Consider the following 23,682-nt stretch of genomic DNA (forward strand, 5'->3'; position numbering starts at 1 on the left):
AAGGTCAATAATCATACTCCAGCGGCAGCTACGTTCCTGAAATATTCTGATATGATATGTTTGACGAAAATTTCCCGCACGACAAGGCAGATACAAACTCGTCGCATGATCGCTCTGCATCCTCGTCAGGGGACGATGACAATCTCCAGGGATCGAGGCTGGGCCCCAGTCTAGCCCGCTTTTCGAATTGTGCTTGCCCGGAAAAGTGACAAGTTCTCGGAAACTTTGACATAACATCTCCCTCACAGGCGCCTACAGGGCCTGTTGCATCCTCGTGGACATTCAGTTCACTGCTAACCAATAGCCTCATAGAAGCAAATCTCAACATGAGGCATGACATTTATGTCGATACCTATCGCCGTTACAAGCGCGGCACTGCGAGGATAGCTCAATGGCTCGCCGTGGCCGGACGTCTTTGCGGGGCCGAGGTGGAACAGAAGACAAACACGGATGGCAAATACCTAATGCCACTGTCGAAGTTTCGCGAACTCGCGAACGCCATTGCGGAATGTACAGAGCCAAGAATTCAAGTTCGGCCGGAGCTGTTAGATCTCCTGAGAGATGTCATCTCGCTACGACTTGCGGCATGTCTCTTCTTTCGCAACAACTCATCTTCCGATGAGCTGTTCGAGCGAAGCAATGAGGGGCATCTTCATACTATCGAGGTGCTGCAGGATGTCCTGACAACCTTAATTCCTTTGGGAAGCGCCGAATCGCAGCCAAGGGCGGCGAATCTGGACAGCAACGTTGCCGATCATGCGGAAATTCGCAGCAACATATTCGACACACTGGACCTTGAAGACATTGCTGAGCCCGTGGTCCAGCAGGAGCTTACAAAAGCCAACAAGAACCGAAACTCCAGAGGACGATCGTTCAAGCGTGGCAAGGTCAAGCGCAACGATGTTGAGTTGGGATCATCGAAGGACGAGTTGATCTTCAACCTCTTCTGCTTCTTCAAAGATCTGCATGACATTCAAGCTTACCTCGGAAACCTGTGGCAGCAACACAAGGATGGAGACGTACCATTAACCACAGCGGCTGTGACGACAGATTTGGCGTTCGATTTCATCAAGAATAACGAGAACCAAATGCTAGCCTCCGAGTGGGTTGATGAGACAGATGGAACTCGAAGGACGATGAGAGAAGTATTGGCGAGCATGCAGAAGAATCGTACCTCCTCAGCCGTGCCTCTTTACTGGAACTTCGAGAAGGAAGGAGGACTACTGAATCACGGATATCTCGGTGAATTAGTTTTCTCGCACGTTTCGGATTTCAATGGCGACAAACTCGCGAATGGCAAAGCGTCCGACGAGGCTGTCCAGACCCGCATGTATCAAGTGTCCGAGTGGCTCTACACGCCAGCATACATCATGCTCGATCGCCTGGAAGCGTCAAGTACCGGGGCTGACAGCCTTCGTGGTGCGCCTCAGAACTCGTCGGCTTCCTTCACGAGAACGAACGGAGAAGCGGCCGTCATCGCAGCGAGCGAATTCGAGAAGAGGTTTGAAACCCTCGGGAAGCTTGGGCTGGATCTGGTACAAATATACTGCACTGGCCTCCACGAAGCCTTGGCTTCCGATATATGGACGAAAACTTTCGCTGAACTTATGTCACCCTTAAAGCCGGAGACGAAGAAGAGATTGGGTCCCCGGAACAACCGACAATTGTGCAACACCATCCCAGTGTGGTTGGCGTTCGCCACGACGGTGTACCTGGACGTGCGCACGCTGTTGGGATCTCAGACCAGAGAAGCATTCCAGGACTTAGAGCAAGAAAGCAAGATGATATCCCGCACCATCACGCAGATGTTGCAGTGGGCGAAGCACCATCCCGAACCTGCGTGGACGCAATCACATGTCGCGGCCATGGTTTCATTGCAGCGAGCAATTACAATTCGTAAGTTGACAGACCGCGAAACTGATATATTTCGTGTCTGAGCTGACATGGACCTGCCGATAGATATTAAATGACCCGATACGTGCTATCAGAGATGCCCCAGGCGGCAAGCTTCTGCCAAAGAGTCCACCTCATCATCTTATGCGCACGCATCCTCTACTGGCTGGCATACGCATGTTCTTCTTACAGCTCTGCATGTGGGACGCGTCTATCGGGATGGTACGTCTCCGACTGTTGCCAGAAGCAGATTTCATCACGCTGACAATATACAGACGAATATTCATGATGGTATTGGCCAGGCAACGCATCTTTACGGTCTGGCATCAACCAAGACGCCAGGGATATGGAAGGACATGGAATACTTACTGGGTCTTCACGACGAAGAGTATCTATACTATGGCGGACGACCCAAGAACATATCCGAAAGCTGCCGCAAGTACTCACTGGCGTTAGGGATGTCCGCACAAACATCGGCAAATCACACACACAGCGCCAGAAAGATATCTGCTCGAGGCTTCCAACATGCTGTGCGGCAATTACGACCTCACGTCATTCCCAGCGACTTGCTCAATCACAGATACGAGGCCATACGTATGCGCAGTGGTCCTGCTGAAGGGCCACAGACGAATCTACCCGCTTCAGAGCTACTGCTGGAGTTTCAGAAACGGCAACCGAATGCAACACTGGACGTCGAGCAGGGTCAATCTGCTCATGTGGTGCCGCTGCTGTGTATTGTGCAAAAGGCATTATCTGCAGACACCAAACACCTGGCATTCGACTATGTTGCCATGCACCAACGCTGCTGGGCTGTCCTGGAGCGACTGCAGATGGAACTTCGCGAGGATCTTGCATGGCTCGGCGGTCACACTGGCCAGAACTTGATGAGGAAAGATCAGATGTCCTTGCGGATCATGGTGGGAGTCATCTTCAACAGCATCTCAGCCGTATCCAAAAGCGGCTTGAACAAGAAGAATGACAATTTCGCGCGTCTGGCGCTCAACACCATCGACATCGTGCAAAGTATAGCCGAGGAAGAAAGCTGCACCGGCTTAGATGCAGTGAAAGACAGGCTAAGCAGCAGATCTCTTCAAAGACCGCGAACAGACGATGGCATCAACGGCGCCGAACCTGATGTCAATTCTGATGATCTGGCTATGCTCAATGCCGCATTGGACATGGCGCCCGAACGATCGCTTACAGAGGAACAAGTCAAAGAAGTACTCAAAAGAGCAAGCACAACACCACTAGACGAATTTCCACCTCACACACAAGAGTATCTCAAACACATACAAGCTTCAGGCGGAGATCTGTCCAAAGGTGTGCAAGGTGTTCTGCAAGGTATAGAGAACAAAACCAGTCAATACACACCCGAGCAGCAAGAGCGAGTTCTTCAAACGACAACTATGAAAGAATTACTCGATCTCATGAAAGTATTTGAGCGACAAGCCGTTGAGGAAGTGACGTCCATAGACGGCGCGGAAGAGAAGAAGAAGCGGAACAACAAAAACAAGAACAAAAATCGTAAACTCAAGCAAAAAGAGATGAAAGCTGCAGCAGCCACTGGCTCTACTCTTGTGTCAACACGCGCACAAGACGAAGAAGTTGAAGAAGTCGTCAGGCAAAAACCTCTTTCTGTAAATCGAAAGAATATGACACCTGGCCAAATTGCCGAGCAAGACTGGGAAGCCTACGAGCAGGCTCGGAAAGAGGGTAAGATGATTATCGACGGAGAGGAATTTGTTTACACTGGAAGGAAGACTGTAGATTTGAGTCTTGAAGACATTCTCAATCCTGAAAATCTTACAGAGGAGCAGTGCCATGCTCTCATGCAATTACAGGAGAGTCTTGCGCGAGAAGAAAGTCAAGGAAAGAGGCAGTCACGCCATCGTAGAGCATAGATGTAATGACACTCAGAGCGATGCTGTGTCGCGGCAACCATCTCATCAATCTCATACCGAATTCAAGATACAAGAACGAGGCACTGTGCCATATGGTGTGTATTTCCACTACACAAAAAGCCCCTCAAATTACGCCCATCTACATGCTCCATGCATGAAACGCCCATCGCTAAATCGCTATCACAAAATCAAGCTAAAAGATGCTGACAATTTGGTTGTTCGTACAGGGGTATAAATCGACTTCCAGATAGGTCGCTCACAATTTCCTCTCCCGGTGAACGCCATTGGGTTTGAGGGATTGTTGTGCAGGACGTCTACGTCCAAAGACCTTTTGGCTCTCCTTCAAAAAGCCATCAGATGAAGTCAATTGATCGATGGAGAGATCGTCGCTAAATAGCACAGATTTTCCCAGCAAAGTCCACTCTTCGTGGTTGGGGATTAGATTAAGGTCCTTGTCCTCCGTGGGTCGTGGTCGTGGTTCCAAGATCCACAAGCGAGCCAAGTGGACGTAGTCCGGATTGACCAAGATTGTGGGCACAGCAGGACGGATGTGTCTATTGCCGTCTGGTACAAAGGTTACGACCTTGCCGCCAGGTGCAGTGGGCACCCATACTGGTCGCCATTTCTCAGGTCGTAGGATCTGTCTTGAAGGCAAACCTCGAATGATGAGGAAGTTCACGAAGTCCATAATGAATGCTGTGGCACGCTCGTTCCAAGCATGTGATGGCCATTGGCCACAAGTGTTTCGAAGAGCGACCAGTAACTCGACAGCGCCTTTGAGATCCACGCGCCATCTGCTCATGCTGTAACGTTGGCAAACGTCACTCATCCAGTCTGGACCGCACGTGAGAACGCAGGCCAGAGTCTCTGTGTAGACTTCTTCCATGGAGCCGAATAGTAGGTTGGCTTTGCGATCATGTATCAGATATCTCTTCCTGTTCCTTCCCAACTTCTTCTCATTGCACACTGCGATGAAGCGGCGGGCCAGTGCGAGATCATCAGGGTCCAGAGGATGCTGTTCTCTTCGTCCACTTTTCAAGAATTTGAGGTCGAGCTGAATGAACTGTTCCATGTCATCCGCGCTGACTGCAATGTTTGCTCTATCTGGCAAGCGCTGTAAAGTCTTGGTGTTGTTCAACCCACTGTCTGAGACCGTGGGCGTGTAGATCCAGCTGTGCAGACGATCCGTGATCGGAAGAGGAGCGCCCACCGAGCACAATGCTCCTGGATCCTGCGCCGCGAGACTGAGCAGCATCAGGTCGTGATAGCACTCGTTCTGCGACAGATGAACCTTAGGATTCCGGAGGCGCTCCGAAATGCTCAATCCGCACTCCATCGTGTTCAGAATGATGGCGATTTTGTCCTTCCTGGCGTCGGCCTCTCTTTGCTCAGCAGGTATGCGCGGATCACCCCCAGCTTCCATGGCGAAGACCTCAGCAACGACAGTCGAGAAGTTGCCATGATGTAGCTTCATTTTCCGTTCGTCTGGCGCCATCTTGCTTCGGTCCCGGAAGAAGGCGTGGAGCGCAGGCTTGACGGATTCCACGTCCTGCTCGAAGGGAACCTCGGTGCTTAGATCAAGCAAGTGTGAGATGCACTTGCCATTGAAGCGAAGGACAGCCCTTCCCGACCAGCTGCCAGGTCGCTTGCAGGGAATAAGAAAGATGTGGTGCTTCGCCAAACGCATCTCGTGTCGACACCACGCTCTTTTGAACCATGACGAACGCAGCATCTTTCGGATCACTCTGAACAAGTTCTCATGGCTTTCAAGATAAGGCGGCTGCTTGCGTCGGAAGCGTTGTCCAGGCGGAACATGAGTCATGCTGTTGTATTCGCTCATGTGGTTGAGCAGCAGCTCTCCTTCATGTGCATCCATTTCAATGTCATCCAAGACAACTACGACAACCCGGGCGCTTCTGTATACCATATCCATGGCCGACATGGAGACTATGGTCTCTTCGCGGCTCTCCTGGTCGATGCATATCTGATCGATCCAAAGGCCCTCATCGTCCGATTGTCGCTCTTCGAAGACGGCTTGGAAGATTTCTGGTTCCAAAGGGAGCGTGAAGTGACCACCGTTCTTGCTTACATGCAGTTTGCGCCGGTAGCTCAGTGCAATAAAAGACTGCTTCTCTTTCGTCGCGAGGTGCCGGTGATTGTAAATCAGGCGAAACCTAAACAGCTGCTTGATGTCTGGCTTGACCATGAACTTTGAGGCCACGTTTGGGTCCAACTGTTGCAGTCGATCCAGCAAGGCATCTGGATTATTCTGATTGTCGGGCTCGATTCCTAACATCCATTCCTTCTCGTCACGATTGAGCTCGTAGACATTGCTGAACGGGATGTGAAGATGATGCGGTTCGCCAATAGGTTTCGTTGTGAAATGAAGACCTTCACTGGTGGCTTTTGGGACATCTTTCTCCTCGTGAGTGGTGTTTGCCAACGCGCGACGGTCTCCGAGAGGACTGGTGGATCGCGCGCGACTGTCACGATGCATGCCGAAGTATTCTGCTGGTCCCAGTGACGGAAGCCACATGAAACGATTCGCATCTCCGCCATTCGGATTAGGTGATGGGGATCGCGAAGAGCCAGACAGAGTATCGCCACTCGAGTCTTGCGCCTCTCTGATGGTGTTGAGACCCGTGGGTTGCCTCACTATGATCTTGAGTCCTTGGGATTCAGTCGGCGATTTAGGCTCGATTATGGGAGGTGGACTCGCCGGTGGTGCCCGGTGAGGCGATCGGAAGGCTTCAAGTCGCAGATTCTCACTGGAGCGCCTCGAATGTCGCCGCAGTGCAGAGAACCCAGTCAACTTCCGCCAGTTGCTCGTTTCGAGATCTTCATGATCCGTGCTGTCAGACTGATCCCCACTGATATCACTACTCCAGCCACGCCGATGCGTAGTCCGCTGGCGGGAAAGACCGCTTTCGGGAAAGAGGAAACCATTCTCTCCTGGACCAGCGGTCGGTGTCATGGTGCTGTAGCTGCCATCAGAGCGGTTCCGCTGCCGAGGCGCAGCTGGAGTGCCAAATGCGGCAGCAGCAACCATGAAGTGCTGGAAGGATCGAAAGCGCTCCGTTGTACCACGAGGTGCGCGCTCAAAGTATTCCCGCTTCCATTTTGCCCGTTCGTACATCTCTTGCCGCCGCTCCGCCTCCTCTTCCGCTTCGAATTTGGCGACCATGGCATTCCTGTACTCGAGGAATGCACTGAGCTCTTTCCGACGCAGCTTCTCCATCTTCCTGCGCCGTTGTGCAAAGTAGTCCTCATCTTTCTTCTTTTGATCCTGCCGCCCTTTGGCGAGCTTCGAAAGGATTCGAATGTGCTTCTTCGTAGGGCTCGTCGGAGTCTGGGCTTCCGCGTCACCGAGATGTGCCACATGTGTATTGCGAAATGTCTGTCTTCGTTGCACACCCACGTTGGGCAGATCCTCGTCGGCATCGCTGGATATCTGGCCTTCCAGATCGGAGTGCTCGTGGTGCTCATCGTGCCTTTGTTGCTCGTCGCCGTGCTCACTGCGGTGCTCGGCGTCCAGGAGGTCCATGAAAGCGGCCAGCATCTGGTCCTGCAGATCCAGCAGGTTCAGCAGCTCGGCACGCCGCCGGCGGTTGTCGGCCTTGCTGAGGAGTTTCCATGCTTGGTGGACGTTGTGGAAGTAGTCGATGGAGAGGCTGTCGCGATCCTCTCGCGACCATGTCTTCTGGAGGGCGTAGGCGTCGGCGGACGGGCTGTCTCGCGCTCGCGTAGGACGATGATGTCGGTTCGGGTGGTACCTGCGGGCTAAATGGTGGTAGCGTGCCTTGATGTCGGCGGGCGTGGCATCGCGTGGCAAGCCCAATGCCTCGAAGGGGTCGAAGACCTCGTCGGCCATCAGTCGTCGTGAGGGAGACAGAGCAGACTGCAGTGAAGAGCTCTCCGTCACGACCCCAATAGCGATTTGTATCTCAGCTGCTGCTCCTTCATGGCCCCAGCTCTGGCCCTTACGCCCTGGGTAGCGGCGGGCAGATGCGTTCCGAGGCCAGCATCTACCGAAATAGGCGTCGCGAGTCGTTTGACAGACACAGCCGCACCGCGGCCTCTCCCCGGGCCCTGCTGTGTACTGTGCAAGCCGCTGCAATGCCTCCAGGAACCAGGTGCTCGTGCCCATGACGATGCGCCATTATCGTCCTTCACGAGCCGCCCGGCGAGGCCGTCTACGTACATGGTCCACAGCGCCGTCGCCTCCGCGGCCGCGCTCCCCTGTGAGTACCACGGACGAGCATTGCACGACCATCGACGTGTTGAGGACGTTGCGAAGACTGTTGACTGATTGGCATCCATTCAACATGACGGGATGCCGTGTTGCTCATACACACCGGTCATGGTATGCTGGTCGGAGCGTACGAGCCAGGTTGATGCATCCCGAACGGCTTCTTCAAGCAGGTGGGAGAAGCTTGTTCAGTCAAGAAACAGTGGCCAAGAGACACGCGCGGTCAACATGGTTCTCCGACGAACACCGGGACTGATTTCTTATGAAAGGCATATATTTGGGCCACGTTGAAAACTCTGCTGTGCCGTGCAACAACATGGTGAAACGAGGCACGACGGGCATTCGCTTTTTGCAGGCACTGCAACCCGGGCAGGAGAACGAGAAAGGAGCAAGTGCAACCAATATCGTTCTGACCGCCTTCTACAATCTATATGTCATGTCATGCCTGCTGTGGCGACGCTGCAACCGTTGCCTGCTTCTCGAATGACCACGAATTCGTCGCCGTCCGCATCCGCTTTGCAACTTCCTGCTCAAACATGTCGAAATTTAAAATTGGTGCATTCTTCTTGTACTCCTTCTCCATCCGACGGAACCACCACAGCCAGAGACCGTACACTGCCAAGGTGAGTGGGATCGTCACCACGAAAAATATGTACAGGTAGGGCGAAGCAAGTGATGAGCTGTCCGATGGCATCCAGTTGAACATTCCCTCCATGCCGAAGAAACTCTGCATTGACACGTTAGCAACATGGTGGCAATAAAGGACGCATCCAGACATACCGCAACCGCAGTTCCTGCGCAACAGAACACAAAGTGGTCAGCACATGCCTCCGACATGCTTCTTCCCTTCCACTCACCTGGGAGAAAAATAAGCGTCATGGTAGCGATCGTCTTCATCGCTGCGCTATCCTGCCGCGTCTGCAAAACAAACATCAGCACCGCTCAAGTTCTAGACTGCGAACTACACAGTTGCAGCTGCCACATTCGTCGATACCTCTTCCGCCATCTGGGCGGTGACACGCGCAAGCTTCACGTTGAGCAAATTATCGAGCCGGGACTCTTCTGCAATCTTCCGAGAACTCTCAGCAACCTGGAGATTGATCTGATTGTCGCGCTGTGCGCGATAATTGAAAATCTAAGGAGTACGTCAGCACGCTTATGGTCGGACACGAATACGGCACCAATGTCGCCACGACACATACCGCTTGCGACTGGTTGTCGATCCTGCGAGGCATCATGTCGAGATCTTTCTGCACTTGCTCGGAATATCGCATCTGCTGCTCGATCTTCTCTCGCATGTCCTCGAGATATCCCGTCCCACCTTCCCACAAATGTGTCCAGAGTCGCTGATATGCATCGACATACTTGACCAGATTGTTACCAAGCTCAAGCTCGAAGTTGGATCTCCTTTGAAGGCGCACATGCTCCAGATTGAACCTGTTCAGAAGTTTGTAGTCACCATTGTCATCCAAGGAGATCCTTCCATCTGAGAGACGGCGCTCGGTGTTCGTCAATTGGCGAGACAAATCGCGGACCTGGCCCAGCGTCTCCTCTACATGGTGCATGAGGATCTGGAATGGCAAGATGGCAAAATCTCGTGGCACCTTGGGATGCTTGTTCAAGTACTGCTGAGAGGCCAACAGCTTGTTCAAGGCATAGCTCTCGTCTGCCACGAACAACCCTCCGCAATGGGTGCGCTCGCGATTGACCAGCGACAGCGAGCAGAACGACTTTCCATCTCGAGGAGTCTGCAGGATAAAAGCTGCGCCAGAATCAGCCACAAGTCAAACTCAACCCCCCAATTTTGCCATACTGAGGATGCCATGACTGGTCAAGGCCGCCGAACCTCCTTCGTCGCGGCGCCACAAATGTTCATATTCATCTGAGATCCATCCTTGCTGCTTGACAGTCTCCACCACCTCGGGCTGAAATGGCAGCTTACTGGTGTCGACCAGATTGGCGCTGACAGCATTTGCGACACTGGAAGCATTAGCCGATTCCTGCAGCCGGAGACCATGGCGAGACGTACAGCAGCTTGAAACGCACTGTGCTATCGTCGTAGCTTCTGTCGATCTGTTCCGCCTGTTAGTCTGATGAAGACACACAGGTGATATGGGCGACCTGCTTTGTGGTTGGTAAGGAAATCCTCTTCTTCGAGCTTTCTCAATGGCCGTGTCTTGAGCGTGGATGGGAATAGCCAGTCATTGTGCTGTACCCGTCAGATTCATATCATGACTAACACTTACAGTCGCATCTCGACTGCATTGCATACCTCCAGTCGTGAGTCTGTGATCTCGAACTTCTCGAGCCGCGCAGTTTCCTCCATCTTTAGGGCCAATCTCGGAATTCACAGCTTCGGCACTGTGCTACAGCCCTATGCATTTCCGAGCGATCTGTGAGACGGAGGCGTGTGTCACGGCACCACTTCCTACGTCAATGGGGATGGAAAAGGCCTTGCGACTACGCGCATGTTCGATGAAGCCCGAGTGAGACCGGTCAGAGTTCAGCTTGACGATTATGAGCATCGACGACTTTCTGCATGCATGATGTGCTGTAAGAAGCTCTTGGCGGGGCTAGACGGTCTCATGCATGCAGCAAAGATCAGACTACAACCATGGCACGGCGGGCGCTTTGTCGGTGAGGGCGTCTGAGCAGACGTTTAAATGGCCTCTGTGTCACCCAGCAACCCGCACGCCTAACAAAAGCCTCGTCCGAAGCGAGTTAATGTTGAAGGGAAAATCATTTCGAATGCGCCGATCGAATGGCGGATCGCCGTCAAATCCCTCGTCAGCGGCTCGGCCGACACCACACCTCTCGTGGCTGTGCTTTTATCTCCCCAGCCCAGCATCGCAGAAGAGCGACGCGTTGCCGCCCACTCGTGCAGAAGCGCCCGGGGAAACATCATCAGTGAACAACACCTCCACAGCCTCTTCCTGCGCGCTGAGAACGCGCTGCACGGCTTCCATCGCGTCTTTGGTCAGCTCGCCACGCCCATCTCAAACAAGACGATGCGCAGACCCGACCTGTCTTGGCAAAGCATAAAGACGTCCACGCGCCTCTGCGATGAGCTCTCGTAGCCCGCGCGTGCTACTGGTGGCAGGCGCAGTCTCCTACGACTATTTGGTCTATCCCATGGCCTCGACCAACGGACTGGCGCATCTGAGCATAGAGGATGAGACTGCCGACGCCTCGCAGCTCGTCATTCGGACGGGCGCAGCTGATCTCGTGGCGCAGCTCCTCACCGCCGCCCAGCCAAATTGGGGCTTCGAGGTGCTAGGCCCGCAGCTCATGGGACCCAACTCCCACAGCCTTAAGCACAATGCCTCCTCGATAGTGGACTTGGAGTACACTGAATCTTCAGGCACTGCCCTTCGCGTCGCCAGGAAGCGAAAAATCGGGAGGTCGCCCGTCTGGCATCAGCCTTCAATCGAGCACGCGACCGCGGCAACCGGCAGTACTGTAATAATTTCCGGCTCGGGAGAGGCCTTGCAAGACGTCGAGCCGGCATTGGACTTTCTGCAGCGTGTACGACCTCGATACATCATTCATCATATGACAAGGCCGTTAGCTACTGGACCACTCTGGGACATTATTCGAGACGGACCGCGCACGAGAGACGGCGTACCTGATCCGGACCATTTGGCTGTCATCATTGACGCAGACGATCTTCGCGCGGAAGGCATATCATTGAGTCGCTCTCTGTCTTGGGAACAGACGACTGAAGATTTTGTGCGAAATCTGGGCTCCAACGGGCGACTGGACACGCTCGTTACCTGCCCAAATCTCATCGTGCGTTTCGGAAACCAAGGCATTATTCACCACCGAGGGCGCGACGCGACAGACCCTAAGTTATACTTTGATACGCGTAACGTGGAGGTACTGCACAGCGCTGGGAAGGGCCATATGACGGAGCTTTCTTCAGCCTTTATCGCCGGCTTTGCGCTGGGCTTCGCAGAATCATCGCCGCCGAACACCGACAGGGGCATCAAACTGGGCATTTCTGCATCGAAAGCCATGGATTCAAATGGCTTTGTGGTAACAACAGAGGACGTCGTTCCAAATTATCCGATCAAGCAGATCATCGAGCAGCTCGCGGCAGAGAAGAAATTCTCTACAGTGAGCATTCCTTCGGGACGCATCAGTTCTGGCGACAGCTGGAGAATCTTTGATGCAGTGACCGGAGACCCAGCCGAGGTGGCGCGACAGATTGTCACATTGGGTCCCGAAAAGACATTGGCGCGATGCCCTGCACAACGCTTTGGCGACCTGCTCAGCGTCGAAAGATCTGAGCAGGAAAGCTTGCGAGCAGTCGTAGACGCAGTGCAGGAGCGTCTAAGTTTCGAGACATCTCAGCCAACTTCAATTGGCATCCTCGGCCCTCCGGGATCTGGCAAGAAATTTGTCGCAGCGAACCTCGCAAAGCACTTCTCGCAGAACGCGAATGTGAAGCAGCTCACGTTCAATGGACGTCTGCTCCGGCTCGAAGATCTAATCGCACTCTGCCACACAATCAGAGACAACACCGCCAGCGGCCTTCTGACAGTTGTTTGCTTCGAGAACTTCGAATCTATCCTTGAGCCTCGAAATGAGCTGCTCAATAACTTCCTGGTGATGATGCGAGACGGGCATTTCACAGATCGTGGTCATGTTCGTTCCTTGGGCCACCCGCTTCTTTTTTTCTTGGTCAACCAGCAGCCATCGAGCTTTCAAATGGATGGCACACCAACACCAACAGTAGCAGAAAGCGGCGAGAGACGTACGGTCGACGAATCTCAGCTTCTTGACAGCGTGCATGGCGTTGTGCGAATTCTTGGACCGAACCAAACCGGTCAATTCGATAAGATGTTCCCAATACGTAGAGCGCTGATGCTGCGGCAAATGCTGAAGCAGAAATTCCCTCACCTGGAAAGGGATGGGAAGATCAAGATTGACGATGCAGTGTTGCATGCTCTTCTGCTTGTTCCTTCGTTCAAGCATGGCCTGCGATCACTTGACAAGATCCTCAGCACAAGTCGTCTTTCGCATAAGACGAAGTTCGATGTATCTGCTCTACCTCCGGAAGAGCAGATACAGCTGCATGTCGATGGGAGAATCTTCATGTCATTTCTGCGGTCGCCCAAACTCCCACCCCAGCTGCGTGAACGCTTGGCCCAGGGGCTCTTTGTGGCATATAAGAAGAAGAGAGTCGAGATGGCAAGGACGCCGACTGAGAAGGCAGAGCTTGAATCCGACCCCAGCATGTATGACTGGGACGAACTTGCTCCTGAACTCAAAGAGTCAACGCGATCGCAAGCAGATGACATCCCGCGCAAACTCCGTGCTGTCAATTGTTTCATGCTCGACCAGGACCGGAAAGAGCCGCTTGTGCACGTTCCAGAATTTACTGTCGAAGAGCTGGATATGCTGAGCGAGATGGAACACGAGCGATTCAATGCCGAGAGATTGCAGCGGCAATGGAGGATGGGCCCTCGATCGAGTGGGAAACGGACGACTCCCTTCTTGGTACCATGGAGAGATTTGACACAGGATTGGAAAGATGTCGACCGAGTCATGGTGGAGTGCGTGCCCAGAGTACTTGCCACTGCGGGATGGAAGATCTATCGCATGCAAGAAGACGAATGAAGGTGTGCTATCTGTAAATATTTGTTAATACCCCAATCAACAGCATTCTTATCCTCAGGCCCCTAGCAGAAGACGAGCGGAGCGGAGCGGGTACTTTTGGTTGCTGTTGGCAACGGCCGGGTGTGGAGGTTGTATAAATTCTGACAACAGCGGACAGCTGCATGCATGCCGACATTCAGCGGCAACAAACGCGTCACGCAGTTGCCGACAGTAGTAACGCAGATTCGTCCACAGGTACAGTACCGCGCCGCGACAGACCGTGGCTTCTGGTCGCTTCCTTGCGCTGGCCAAACATTCACTTCATCCTCACTTTGGGCGACCGTTCAGCTTTTACTAATCCTACGTAAAACCTGCTCCAGGACACGCTCCGACATGGGCGAGGACTAGAGTCGCACATGCCAGGAGATGAACTTCTCAGGTTTAGGCGAGCCTTTGCTCGGTGTGGCACAACAGATCCAGGATCTTCAGTCCCGACTTGCAGAGAGCGACTCGGAACGCACAAAGCTGAACGCAACTATCCAAGGCTTGAGCGACAGGCTGGAAGCGAGCGAAAACACAGCGCGACGCGCAGTTCAGGTTGAGGCAGAATTGTCAGAAACGAAAGGGCAATGTGCCGCACTGCGCGCACAACTCGATACAGAACGACAAGTAACTCGCGAGAAGCAGGCAGACCTTGACGAGTGTAAGAAGTCGAATGCGGAGCTGCAGAAACTATGTGGGCACAGCGAAAGTGAGCTCAAGAGCATTGCTGCGAAGTGGACTAAGCTCAAGGAGCAGCTCGAAGGAAAGGAACTTGAGCTTCAACAGCTCAAGTCCACCGTGAAGCATGCGGAAACACTGAAGGGACAGCAACACGGCGACTATGACACGAGTGGGACTATCGAGACGAATGAGCAAGAAGCGGAGTGCACGCAGGAAATCCGATATCCAATGGGAGAATTTGCAGAATTCGAAAAATTGCTTGAAAAGGGTAAGGTGTCAATCTGATAATGCTATGACGGACCTTCGCTAATGAGACATTGTAATAGGGGACAAGGGTTACTTTGAGATCACAGATCTCAAGAACGCGAGGGATCATGCTGTACCAATACCAGAGATGCTTAAGCGTTTGGAAAAGCAGCGTTCGGGATTGTCGGGAAAACGCTGGAAGGAGCTCACAGCGTGTGAGTGGAATCCACCGTTGATACGAATTGATACCACGTCGTCGCCGATGGAGGGCGTGACCCCGACAGTTGAAGCAACGACTGTGGTTGCGAATGCTCCTGCGAGCCCTCCCATTCTTTCGAGCTCAATGTACTACATGGTCCGACAGCCGGCGGGGCCTCGGACATCTTCGAGAGGGCATGAGCTACGCGAACAGCAGATACATCGCCCGACACCGGAGTCGCCTGTGCATGGCTCGACGAAGACATCTTCCAGTCCACGTGCACCTTCAATCGACACTTCATCCCGCCTGGCCTTCGAATCTAGGCCCCGCAGGCGAAATTCCCGAGATCGTCGATCAAACAGAAAACAAGAGGTTTCAAGCCCAGAAATTTCCCCCGGCCCACCCAAGAAACGCCCATACTCAGAGGACATGACCGAGGAAGAGTTCCGCCGTGCAGTCGCCCATCGTCGCTGCGTGTGCGTCCACTGCTACAAACACAACAACAAATGCGACGCCGAGCCGCAATGTCAGAACTGTCTCTCGGTAGGCCGCAAATGTGTGCGCAAGATATGTGGATTCGGCTTGGACTGTCGGCACGTCAGGTGCGTGTACTTGCATCCGAATCAATATGATCCCAACGATAGTCGGTGGATCGTTGAGACTGGAGGGATGTTCGGAAAGAGTGGCAATGGGTCGGCCTCTGGGTATGAGGATGGACGTGCTCCTGTCCGTACTCGTAGGAAAGGCTCGTCCTATCGCCCTGGACCCTATGATCGGCCGCCGTGAAGACGTTGAAGCTGTTTGCACTTTACAGCTGGATACTTTCTACGACTTGTTGTATTCCGCTGAACGCTTGGAGAACTGGTGACCTGGTTCGAGCCGGGACTGGTTCCATGACGGGAGATTATCTGTGCGATGGTATAATTGGTGCTTGCGATTGTACGACCTGTCCATGCTGTCCAGCAAGGGAGCACGGAGCGCACGAAGGTGCCACAGAATCAAATGATTACAAGCACGATGCTCCTACGACTCACGCAGCAACTTACTCAGATGGCCTGACTGACTTATGTTAGACGGCGTGGAGACGATGAAACTACCTATAGCTTTGGCTACCTCTCTCAATATACCCATGCTGGCGCCTGAGGTCTCTCGCATTTATCTCCGACTTCGCACGATTTCATGCCAAGGTCGGAAGTAAGTCTGAATGACTGCTGCTGCGAAGCCACTCATGTCGTCCATCACCATCCGCTAGGGCTCGTAGCTCTCCGAATCTTTGCGACTGATTCGCCAGCATGTCCAATGATCCGATCGATCTGCATAGGAGGCAGGGCCATCATTGCTCTGTCACTGACCTGAGTAGAACACACAGAGACCGGATTTGCACCAGAAAATTGATCCGGCTTGCACAAATACAAATGAATATTTATCAGTACGTGCTTCGCCAGATCCGTGGAGCTGCTGATCATCAGATTCAACGTAGTCATCAAAAATCAAGCCTCCAGGTGAACATTTTATCCCATTGATGATCCACGCGAATCAGCCAAAACGGCAAAGTGGGGCCAAAGCCCCACCACGCGTAACAGTAGACCAACATCGGGCATCCACTTCACTTTTGGTCAGCCGAGAAGGCAAGACTGCGAGCTGCGGGGTGTCTGAAACAATCTCTTCATCGTCTAGCAGGCTTACTTGATCTTCTATTATATCTTTGACTTCCATCAAGGTCACCTATTCTCTGCATTAGTCTGCCTTGCACTTCAAAAGTCATGTCCGCCCCGCCAAGAAACCCTCCATTCCGAGCAGAGCACATTGGGTCTCTGCTCAGGCCAGACGAACTTGTCAAGAAGCGATATGCTGTTGCTGATGGCTCCGCCAAGCCAGAGGAGCTCGTTCCGATCGAGCAACAGGCTATCAAAGATATTGTTAACCTTCAGCAAGAATGTGGGATCCACTCGATCACCAATGGCGAGTACAGTCGCCATCAGTTCTGGGGTACTTTCATGGAGACTTTGAATGGCATGGAGGAGATCAATCTTCGTGAGGGAGGATATGATCAGTCCATCTTTCGAGCCTATGCGCCAGGTAAGCGTCTCCCGTTTCCGTTATTCTAGACATGTACAAAGCATGGAGCTGACTTCTTCCCAGATGTGAAGTCCTTCATGCACGCAAAGACGATCCCAAACCAAGTCACTGTCGCCGCAGGCAAACTTTCTCACACCGGAAAGTCGACTTTTCTTCCAGAACTTGAGTACCTAAAGAGCGTTTTGCCAGAGGACCAATGGTCGAAGATCAAGCTCACCATAACGAGTCCTTCGTGGTACCACTTTAGATATGGCCCGAACAAGGCCTATCTGCCAGGCGTATACGCAAGCGACGACGAATATTTCGCGGACCTTGCCAAAGCGTACCAAGTCGAACTCAAAATACTCTACGATGCAGGACTTCGCAATGCTCAGGTCGATGACCCGAATCTGTAAGTCTTTCGGGCAACGAAGTAATGTCTCGAGCCATTACTAATCACTCACAGGGCTTACTTCTGCTCCGAAGCCATGCTCGAAGGCTGGAAGAACGACAAAGAGAATTTTCAAACTGCCGACGAACAACTGGATGCATACATCAAATTCTACAACGAGTGCTTGAAAGTTCCAGAAGATTTCCACATGGGCATTCACTTGTGCAGAGGAAATTACATGGGAAGCAAGCACTTCTCCGAAGGAGCGTACGACCGAATTGCCACGAAGCTCTTTAATGACCTCAATGTGTCGACTTACTACCTCGAATACGACACTGAGCGGGCTGGTGGGTTCGAGCCATTGAAGTATTTGCCTAAGCATAAGAATGTTGTGCTTGGTGTGATTACTTCCAAGTTTCCGGAGTTGGAGAATCAGAAGGATATGGTTGAAAGAGTATACAAGGCTGCCGATTTCGTTGCGGAAGGATCTGTTCAAACACGAGAGCAGGCATTGAACCAATTGTCAGTCTCTCCACAATGTGGATTCGCTTCGCATGCGGAAGGCAACTCATTGCAACGCGAGGATATGAAGAAGAAGCTGCAGCTTGTGAGGAGCATAGCGGATGAAGTCTGGTCCGGCCAGCCTTAGATACGTCTTTCTGAAGTCCTTCGAGCTTCAACAGCCTATGCTAAGCAGTATAGTTGGAACGCCGATTCGTCGCGAATAACATTCGTCTGCGTCACAAGGAGGCCAGCATACCAGTTGTGTCGTGGCACCCTATGTACTCGAAGAATTGTTGCTCAGGCTTCACGACCATGACTTCGTGAAACAATCGTAATGAGACATTGTTCTCCAGCTCCTTTGCGTACTGGAGAAAGCGACCAAAGATGTCCAAATGAGTCTTGTGTTGTTTGCTCCACTTTTCCAGGTTGGAAAGTTCATCGAAATATGCGAGTCCGAAAGTCCGCTCTGTGATTTTCCCAGGTTCTGTCTTATGCATACAATCCATGAAACGATTGCTGATACAGCCGACTTCTTCGCCTTCGTCTCTCAAAAACATCATGCCTTTCGTCAAGACGGGATGCATTGTATCGAGGTAAAGTTTACGTTCGTGTGGTGTGGTGTTGGACCAATCTTGTCCACTGCGGATAATCGCGAGGTTCTGTCGGCCCGAGACACCAACACGCTTGCCCTTTGTCTCTTCCTTCTCAGCTCGTTCGGTCGCTGACTTTGGGAAGGCTCGTTCGCCATTGAGTTGATCTGTCTGCGCCACCGCCAACCTGTCTCGCATGGAGCCCCAATAGACGTGCTGCTGCATCTCTCCGGACACAGAAGAGCGCATGAACGCAGCGCCTTCGGGCACGACGTTGTCAGAGAATACAGTCTCAAAACGATCCAGAGTTGGCAAGAAGACCTCGACGAACCAGCCTCGCTCGGCCTCTGCTTTGAGGCTAGCCCACCAGTCGTCGAATCCGCTGTCGTCTTTCCATTGCTCGAAATCGGCCTTCTTCTCCCAGTATGGAATCACAACTTCATTGCTGAATCCACGATTGTCGATTACAGATGCTGCTTCCCAATACTTTGGCTTGGATTGCTCTGTTCCTTTCTCCACAAACGAGACCAGCTTCTGATAATCCGGTCCTTGCGGTTTTACATTGCCTTCATGCTGCACGCCAAAAATGGCCATGACAAGATCTTTTGCCGTCTCCGGGAAACGACATGTGTACGCCGGAAACGGTGGCATGAAGTTCTCAGGTGTCTTAGCCGGTATCGTGCGCTCGGTCCGGAGGTGCGGTGGGATCGCATGTTCCAACACTCTTGTTTCGGCCATTTTGGCTGTGCTTGCAATTGCAATGACTTCTTCGTTGACACAGACTGCTCTCCAGCAGAGAGCTATCCAGCAGCTCAGGCATACTTATCATTTTCCGAGCTCTGATTTGCTCAAGCCAGCGGAAGGGTTTCCGACTTTGCTGCTGTGCTCCCAGACACGAACCGAACTCTAACGTAAAGTTAGGCTGCTATTCCGCGTGCTTCATCTTGGACAACAAGACTGCAAAGCGGAGAAGGGCGATCGCAAGCATCCAGGAGGCCCCATCTCGATCGGAGGACTATCTGGTCAGCTGCCTTATCACCTTTACCGCTCTGTTTCAACCCGGCAAAAGCCACTTTTGGGCTGATTGCAGGTTAGTGTGGTCTGGGAAAGCCAAATGCAGGGTCGCAGAGATACGACAGAGATGAAGTGGGGGAAGGAGGCGCCCTTTCTAGACCTGAAGACAACCCCGGTTTAGGGTTATGCCCCGCTCATCACGGAATTGCCCCGCCAGCTCTCTGATAACATGCATATCTTCTTGCTAGGAGAATTCTTGTTGACAAGATTACGATCACCTTGAGTGGGCGAGCATTGGAATACGTGCTCGCAACCTGGCTTGACAAGAAAGCCGCCGGACTGGCAGTAATTCAAATTCCAAGCATTCAGACTTATTAACAATGGCCTCGACTGTTCGCGTTGCGGTAATATCTATGTTCCAGACATGCTGCATATTGCGTCCGCTGAAATAACTATTTAGGTCACGCAACATGAGCCTGTGTGGCTTGATCTGGAAGGCACAGTGCAAAAGACGATCACTATCATTAAAGAGGCCGCTGAAACTGGGGCGAAGCTCGTGGCATTTCCAGAGTGCTGGATACCTGGGTATCTTTCCATAATGCCCGCAAGACCAGAGATTCTTGTCTGACACGAAGAACAGATATCCCGCTTGGATCTGGTCTCGTCCTGTCGACTTCGATCTTGGGACCAAGTATGTCCAGAACTCCCTGAAAGTGGACAGCGCAGAGATGAAGCGAATTTGTGCCGCCGCTGCCGAAAACCAGATCAACGTTTCCTTGGGCTTCTCAGAGCGAGACGGCGAATCTGTCTACATCGCTCAAGCCTTGATCGCCGAGACTGGCGAGATCAAAATGACCCGACGCAAGATGAAGCCCACGCATATGGAACGGACCATATTTGGCGATGCTACTGGCGCTCAGAGCTGCCTCAGTAAGGTGGTTGATATTCCAGAAGTCGGCAGAGTCGGAGGACTGTCTTGCTGGGAGCACATACAGCCGCTTCTGAAGTTTTACACGTTCTCGCAGAATGAACAGATTCACGTCGGAGCATGGCCGCCGCTCGATGGTTTCGTCGAGGGTAGTCCAGGTTTCTACTCCATGTCCATCGAAGGTCTGTGCTGATCGCGCCGGGGAGGAATGAGGGCTGACCTGTGTACAGGATGTCGCACGTCCTCTCAAGCCTTTGCCATCGAATCGCAGGCGTTCGTCCTACATTGCACTACCGTTCTCAGTGAGACCGGCATATCAGCAATGGGGACCGCAGGTTCTCCGATTATGGGAAATCCAATTCAAGGAAGCTCTTGTGTTATCGGACCAGATGGGCGCATCTTGAGCGCTACTGATAATCCGAATGAGAAGCTCATAATTGCAGACCTGGATCTGAGTCTGATCACGAAGACGAAAACTTTCGCAGACGCCTCCGGCCATTACTCCCGGCCCGACTTGATGTGGCTCGGTGTTGACGAGAAGCACAAGCTTGTTGTTCGTGGCGCCGAGAGCAGCTAGTTCATCCACAGTCATTGTTGTGTATATGATCGAGACGTGCGTGGCAGAATCTTTGGGCATAAGCCACGATCTTGCAAAGGTGCTGATTTCTGAGTCTTCTGCGGAAGCTTGGAATCGTTATCCAAATTTACGCCAGGCATGCGACCAAGCCCTTGCGGAATCGTCGGCTGAGTTCCACTCTCTTCATCCTCAGTGACTGTCTGGATCAACCGCCTCACAATCCACTGGGAGGATAGACGTCCTCCATAGCTCGAGTGGAGAATGAAGTCGCGTTGCCCCACTCTTGGTAGTCTATCTTCTTCTCGGATCGATCGAGCTTGTTGTTGAGTGAATCACGCAGTTCCACAATATCCGACTCTTCTCAAAACGGTTTCCGACGCGCTTCGAGAGCCCTTGACAACAAGAATATCGAGCCTAGACAGTGTCATGCGCTGCTCTCGCCAGCGCCACCTCGCGAGGAAGCTGCCAGCTTTGTATTCTCCAGCAGGTGGGACGAAGTGAGTACAGCGGTTGTTCAGCGCGGAATCGATCGGTAACGTGGGTGATAATGTGGGCGTTGCCGCAGCCTTCGGTCGAGACGAAATCTTTGATTGGCGCTGACCCTAGTCAACCTTGTCGACGCATGCTGGACGGATACTTGGCTCAGTACCGATGACATGCTGCACACGATCTGCTGGAGCATTCGGAGAAGTCAGCGCGCAGGTCATGCAGTATGCCAGGGTCTGCTGTGCTTTAACGACTGCGCGCGAGTCAGCAACAATCAGGTGAGTTGAATTCCCGTCTTACTACTGTGTGACATGTTCCAACGAATACTACTTGTGAAGCATGAGGAGCAGAGAGATTGGAGATATTTACCTTTTTTTTTTTTCAAAGTTGCATTTCAAAGATGCTCCCATGTCACGAAACTGGCAATTGCAGTTTGGGTGCGCCTCGGAGCTCCCTCAATCGGTTTGAGTTCGAGACGATTTCAGAATCCAATGCCCACCACCAGTCCTTGAATATGGTCTGTCCGACTTCCCAGCTCCGGGCATCGTAGCCAAGCCCGTTGCCATCCAAAGCAATGCGAATGCCTTCCGACTCATCATCAAGATCATGCATCAGTCGCATAATGGCCATGGGACCCCTAGCGATTGGTGGTCTTAGCTCGTCAGGCTGACTGAAGAGACACACGAGTTTCGTCCTCAGGGATGGAAAAGGTAAAACGTCAAGAACTGGGCAATGCGGTATGAGGAGTTGTGCTTGCGTAGGGCGCAAGTTTTCAGGAATATCTCCAGGGTTGACTGGGATTCTGGACAAATCGAAAACTCGATTCGCAGTGAGGTCTAACACTTCATCCATGATACCAAGCATGCTTGCGATGCGAAGTGAGGCCTCCATTGTCTTGAGCGTTGGGATATCAATGACACGATCAGATGGGAACGTAAACTGTGAAGATTCGAGATGTTGGAGTTCTGCTGACAACTGAGCGTCGGAAATTGACGTCAAACTTTGAACAGCATCATCTGCCCAACGAATCAGCAAATAAACACTCATCTGGATTGCAACGACGATTCCCTTCTGGCATACCACAATATTGAAAAGTTTCGACTCCAATCTGGACCCCAGCCGGCTCTTCAAACGTCGTGCATAACCTCTCATAGGGTGCTTGGTCCATGCACTGAGCATACAAAATCGTGGTTTCGGCTCCTTGATGTCGATCATAAAGACGGTCGCTTGGCTCGCTAGCCATGCATGAACCAGGAAGCGGAGGCACTTCTGGAGCCTGAAGTTGCTGCTGCTCGCGTGTCGCATCCGTGCCACTAGCCCGGAGTCTTTTCTCCAGAGACTGCAGCCGTTCTCGCTTCCGTTGCCCTATGCAGAGTGAGTACCAGTTGGCAAGTATCGTAACTGGGGCTCTTTACGGTATCTCCGCTGAGCGAGGACATTTAGGACTCGCTGACGTTCTGGTCCGGGTGGAAGAGATACCTCCTTGGACGCCATAACGAGATGCGCTGTGCTCAATCGGCAAGCCAAAACGGAATCAACTCGTGTATGATGGGAGTGACGACGAGCAGTCGGACAGCTGACGTCTAAATTTGGGCCTGGCAACATGGCCAGCGCGCTTGACCTTTTTGGGTTAGTCATAACGTTATGGCAGGGATGTGTGTAGTCAGCAACAAGCTCACCCTTCACGCCCGGGACAACAGATTCTAACACGATACAATACATAAAGTCAAGATGGCAAAGCTAAAATCTTATCTTCATTGCAGTTCCTCGTATACTTCGAAAACTCCTGGCTGAACATTCCTTCTCGACCAACCCCCAATCACCAGAAACATGCCTTCCACCACAATTTCACAACAAGGCGTCGACCCGGCTGCTACTGGCAACGTCATTCGTGTTGCACTCGCAGTTGAGTCCGCCCTCACAGTCGGCATGGGTGCCTACTACATCTTTCTCCCTCGGCATTTCCTGGCCCAAACGATGGGTGCAGCTGCCTCTCAAGTCACAACAGCAGCAATACAAGCCGCTCAGCAATATGGCGCCACTATCGCATTCGTCGGGGCTATTGTGGGCCTTCATTTTCCCAATACCAAGCTCGCAATCGAATCTCGCCAGCCACTCTATCGCGCGGTCCTTGGCTTTGAGGTCTTGTTCGTTCCACTACTGGCATGGCAGGCCTACGCGATGGAAGGAGGAATGTCAAAGAATGCGTTGCTGGGTATAGCTGGACAGATCGTGCCTTTCATGGTCTGGAGGGTTTTCACGCTTGGATGGAAGCCTGAGTGGTTCGGACGTTACTTGGAAGCAAGGAAGTTGGACTGACGC

The 23,682-nt window shown here is 52.5% G+C and overlaps 10 protein-coding genes across 10 annotated transcripts; 6 read left to right on the forward strand and 4 right to left on the reverse strand.

Annotated features, from left to right (window-relative positions):
• Positions 1-326: 326 nt before the first annotated feature.
• RHO25_004797 (uncharacterized protein) lies at positions 327-3,794 on the forward strand (the record flags this gene model as incomplete). The annotated part of the gene is made up of 3 exons (XM_023595706.2): positions 327-1,868; positions 1,960-2,115; positions 2,169-3,794. The coding sequence occupies 3 exons, from the start codon at positions 327-329 to the stop codon at positions 3,792-3,794; spliced, it is 3,324 nt and encodes a 1,107-aa protein (XP_023456517.1).
• A 256-nt stretch (positions 3,795-4,050) lies between these two features.
• Positions 4,051-7,665, reverse strand: RHO25_004798 (uncharacterized protein; the record flags this gene model as incomplete). Its single annotated transcript, XM_023595707.2, has 1 exon — positions 4,051-7,665. One exon carries the CDS (start codon positions 7,663-7,665, stop codon positions 4,051-4,053), a length of 3,615 nt encoding a protein of 1,204 aa, XP_023456755.2.
• An 817-nt stretch (positions 7,666-8,482) lies between these two features.
• RHO25_004799 (uncharacterized protein) lies at positions 8,483-10,369 on the reverse strand (the record flags this gene model as incomplete). Its single annotated transcript, XM_065602596.1, has 9 exons — positions 8,483-8,770; positions 8,824-8,837; positions 8,901-8,961; positions 9,038-9,178; positions 9,246-9,805; positions 9,857-10,023; positions 10,073-10,116; positions 10,169-10,252; positions 10,316-10,369. The coding sequence occupies 9 exons, from the start codon at positions 10,367-10,369 to the stop codon at positions 8,483-8,485; spliced, it is 1,413 nt and encodes a 470-aa protein (XP_065458668.1).
• Positions 10,370-11,106: 737 nt separating this feature from the next.
• On the forward strand, positions 11,107-13,665 carry RHO25_004800 (uncharacterized protein; the record flags this gene model as incomplete). Its single annotated transcript, XM_023595709.2, has 1 exon — positions 11,107-13,665. The coding sequence occupies one exon, from the start codon at positions 11,107-11,109 to the stop codon at positions 13,663-13,665; it is 2,559 nt and encodes an 852-aa protein (XP_023456516.1).
• Positions 13,666-14,070: 405 nt separating this feature from the next.
• On the forward strand, positions 14,071-15,598 carry RHO25_004801 (uncharacterized protein; the record flags this gene model as incomplete). Its single annotated transcript, XM_023595710.1, has 2 exons — positions 14,071-14,635; positions 14,694-15,598. The coding sequence occupies 2 exons, from the start codon at positions 14,071-14,073 to the stop codon at positions 15,596-15,598; spliced, it is 1,470 nt and encodes a 489-aa protein (XP_023457022.1).
• A 977-nt stretch (positions 15,599-16,575) lies between these two features.
• Positions 16,576-17,910, forward strand: RHO25_004802 (uncharacterized protein; the record flags this gene model as incomplete). Its single annotated transcript, XM_023595711.2, has 3 exons — positions 16,576-16,891; positions 16,955-17,282; positions 17,337-17,910. The coding sequence occupies 3 exons, from the start codon at positions 16,576-16,578 to the stop codon at positions 17,908-17,910; spliced, it is 1,218 nt and encodes a 405-aa protein (XP_023456728.1).
• A 91-nt stretch (positions 17,911-18,001) lies between these two features.
• On the reverse strand, positions 18,002-19,093 carry RHO25_004803 (uncharacterized protein; the record flags this gene model as incomplete). Its single annotated transcript, XM_023595712.1, has 1 exon — positions 18,002-19,093. One exon carries the CDS (start codon positions 19,091-19,093, stop codon positions 18,002-18,004), a length of 1,092 nt encoding a protein of 363 aa, XP_023457021.1.
• Positions 19,094-19,749: 656 nt separating this feature from the next.
• Positions 19,750-20,874, forward strand: RHO25_004804 (uncharacterized protein; the record flags this gene model as incomplete). The annotated part of the gene is made up of 4 exons (XM_023595713.1): positions 19,750-19,773; positions 19,830-19,954; positions 20,010-20,479; positions 20,528-20,874. The coding sequence occupies 4 exons, from the start codon at positions 19,750-19,752 to the stop codon at positions 20,872-20,874; spliced, it is 966 nt and encodes a 321-aa protein (XP_023456521.1).
• An 897-nt stretch (positions 20,875-21,771) lies between these two features.
• RHO25_004805 (uncharacterized protein) lies at positions 21,772-22,854 on the reverse strand (the record flags this gene model as incomplete). The annotated part of the gene is made up of 3 exons (XM_023595714.1): positions 21,772-22,376; positions 22,441-22,725; positions 22,776-22,854. 3 exons carry the CDS (start codon positions 22,852-22,854, stop codon positions 21,772-21,774), a joined length of 969 nt encoding a protein of 322 aa, XP_023456520.1.
• Positions 22,855-23,190: 336 nt separating this feature from the next.
• Positions 23,191-23,679, forward strand: RHO25_004806 (uncharacterized protein; the record flags this gene model as incomplete). The annotated part of the gene is made up of 1 exon (XM_023595715.2): positions 23,191-23,679. The coding sequence occupies one exon, from the start codon at positions 23,191-23,193 to the stop codon at positions 23,677-23,679; it is 489 nt and encodes a 162-aa protein (XP_023457536.1).
• Positions 23,680-23,682: the final 3 nt, after the last annotated feature.

This window comes from Cercospora beticola, chromosome 3, assembly GCF_033473495.1.
Source record: "Cercospora beticola chromosome 3, complete sequence".
In the NCBI taxonomy this organism is placed as follows: Eukaryota; Fungi; Ascomycota; class Dothideomycetes; order Mycosphaerellales; family Mycosphaerellaceae; genus Cercospora; species Cercospora beticola.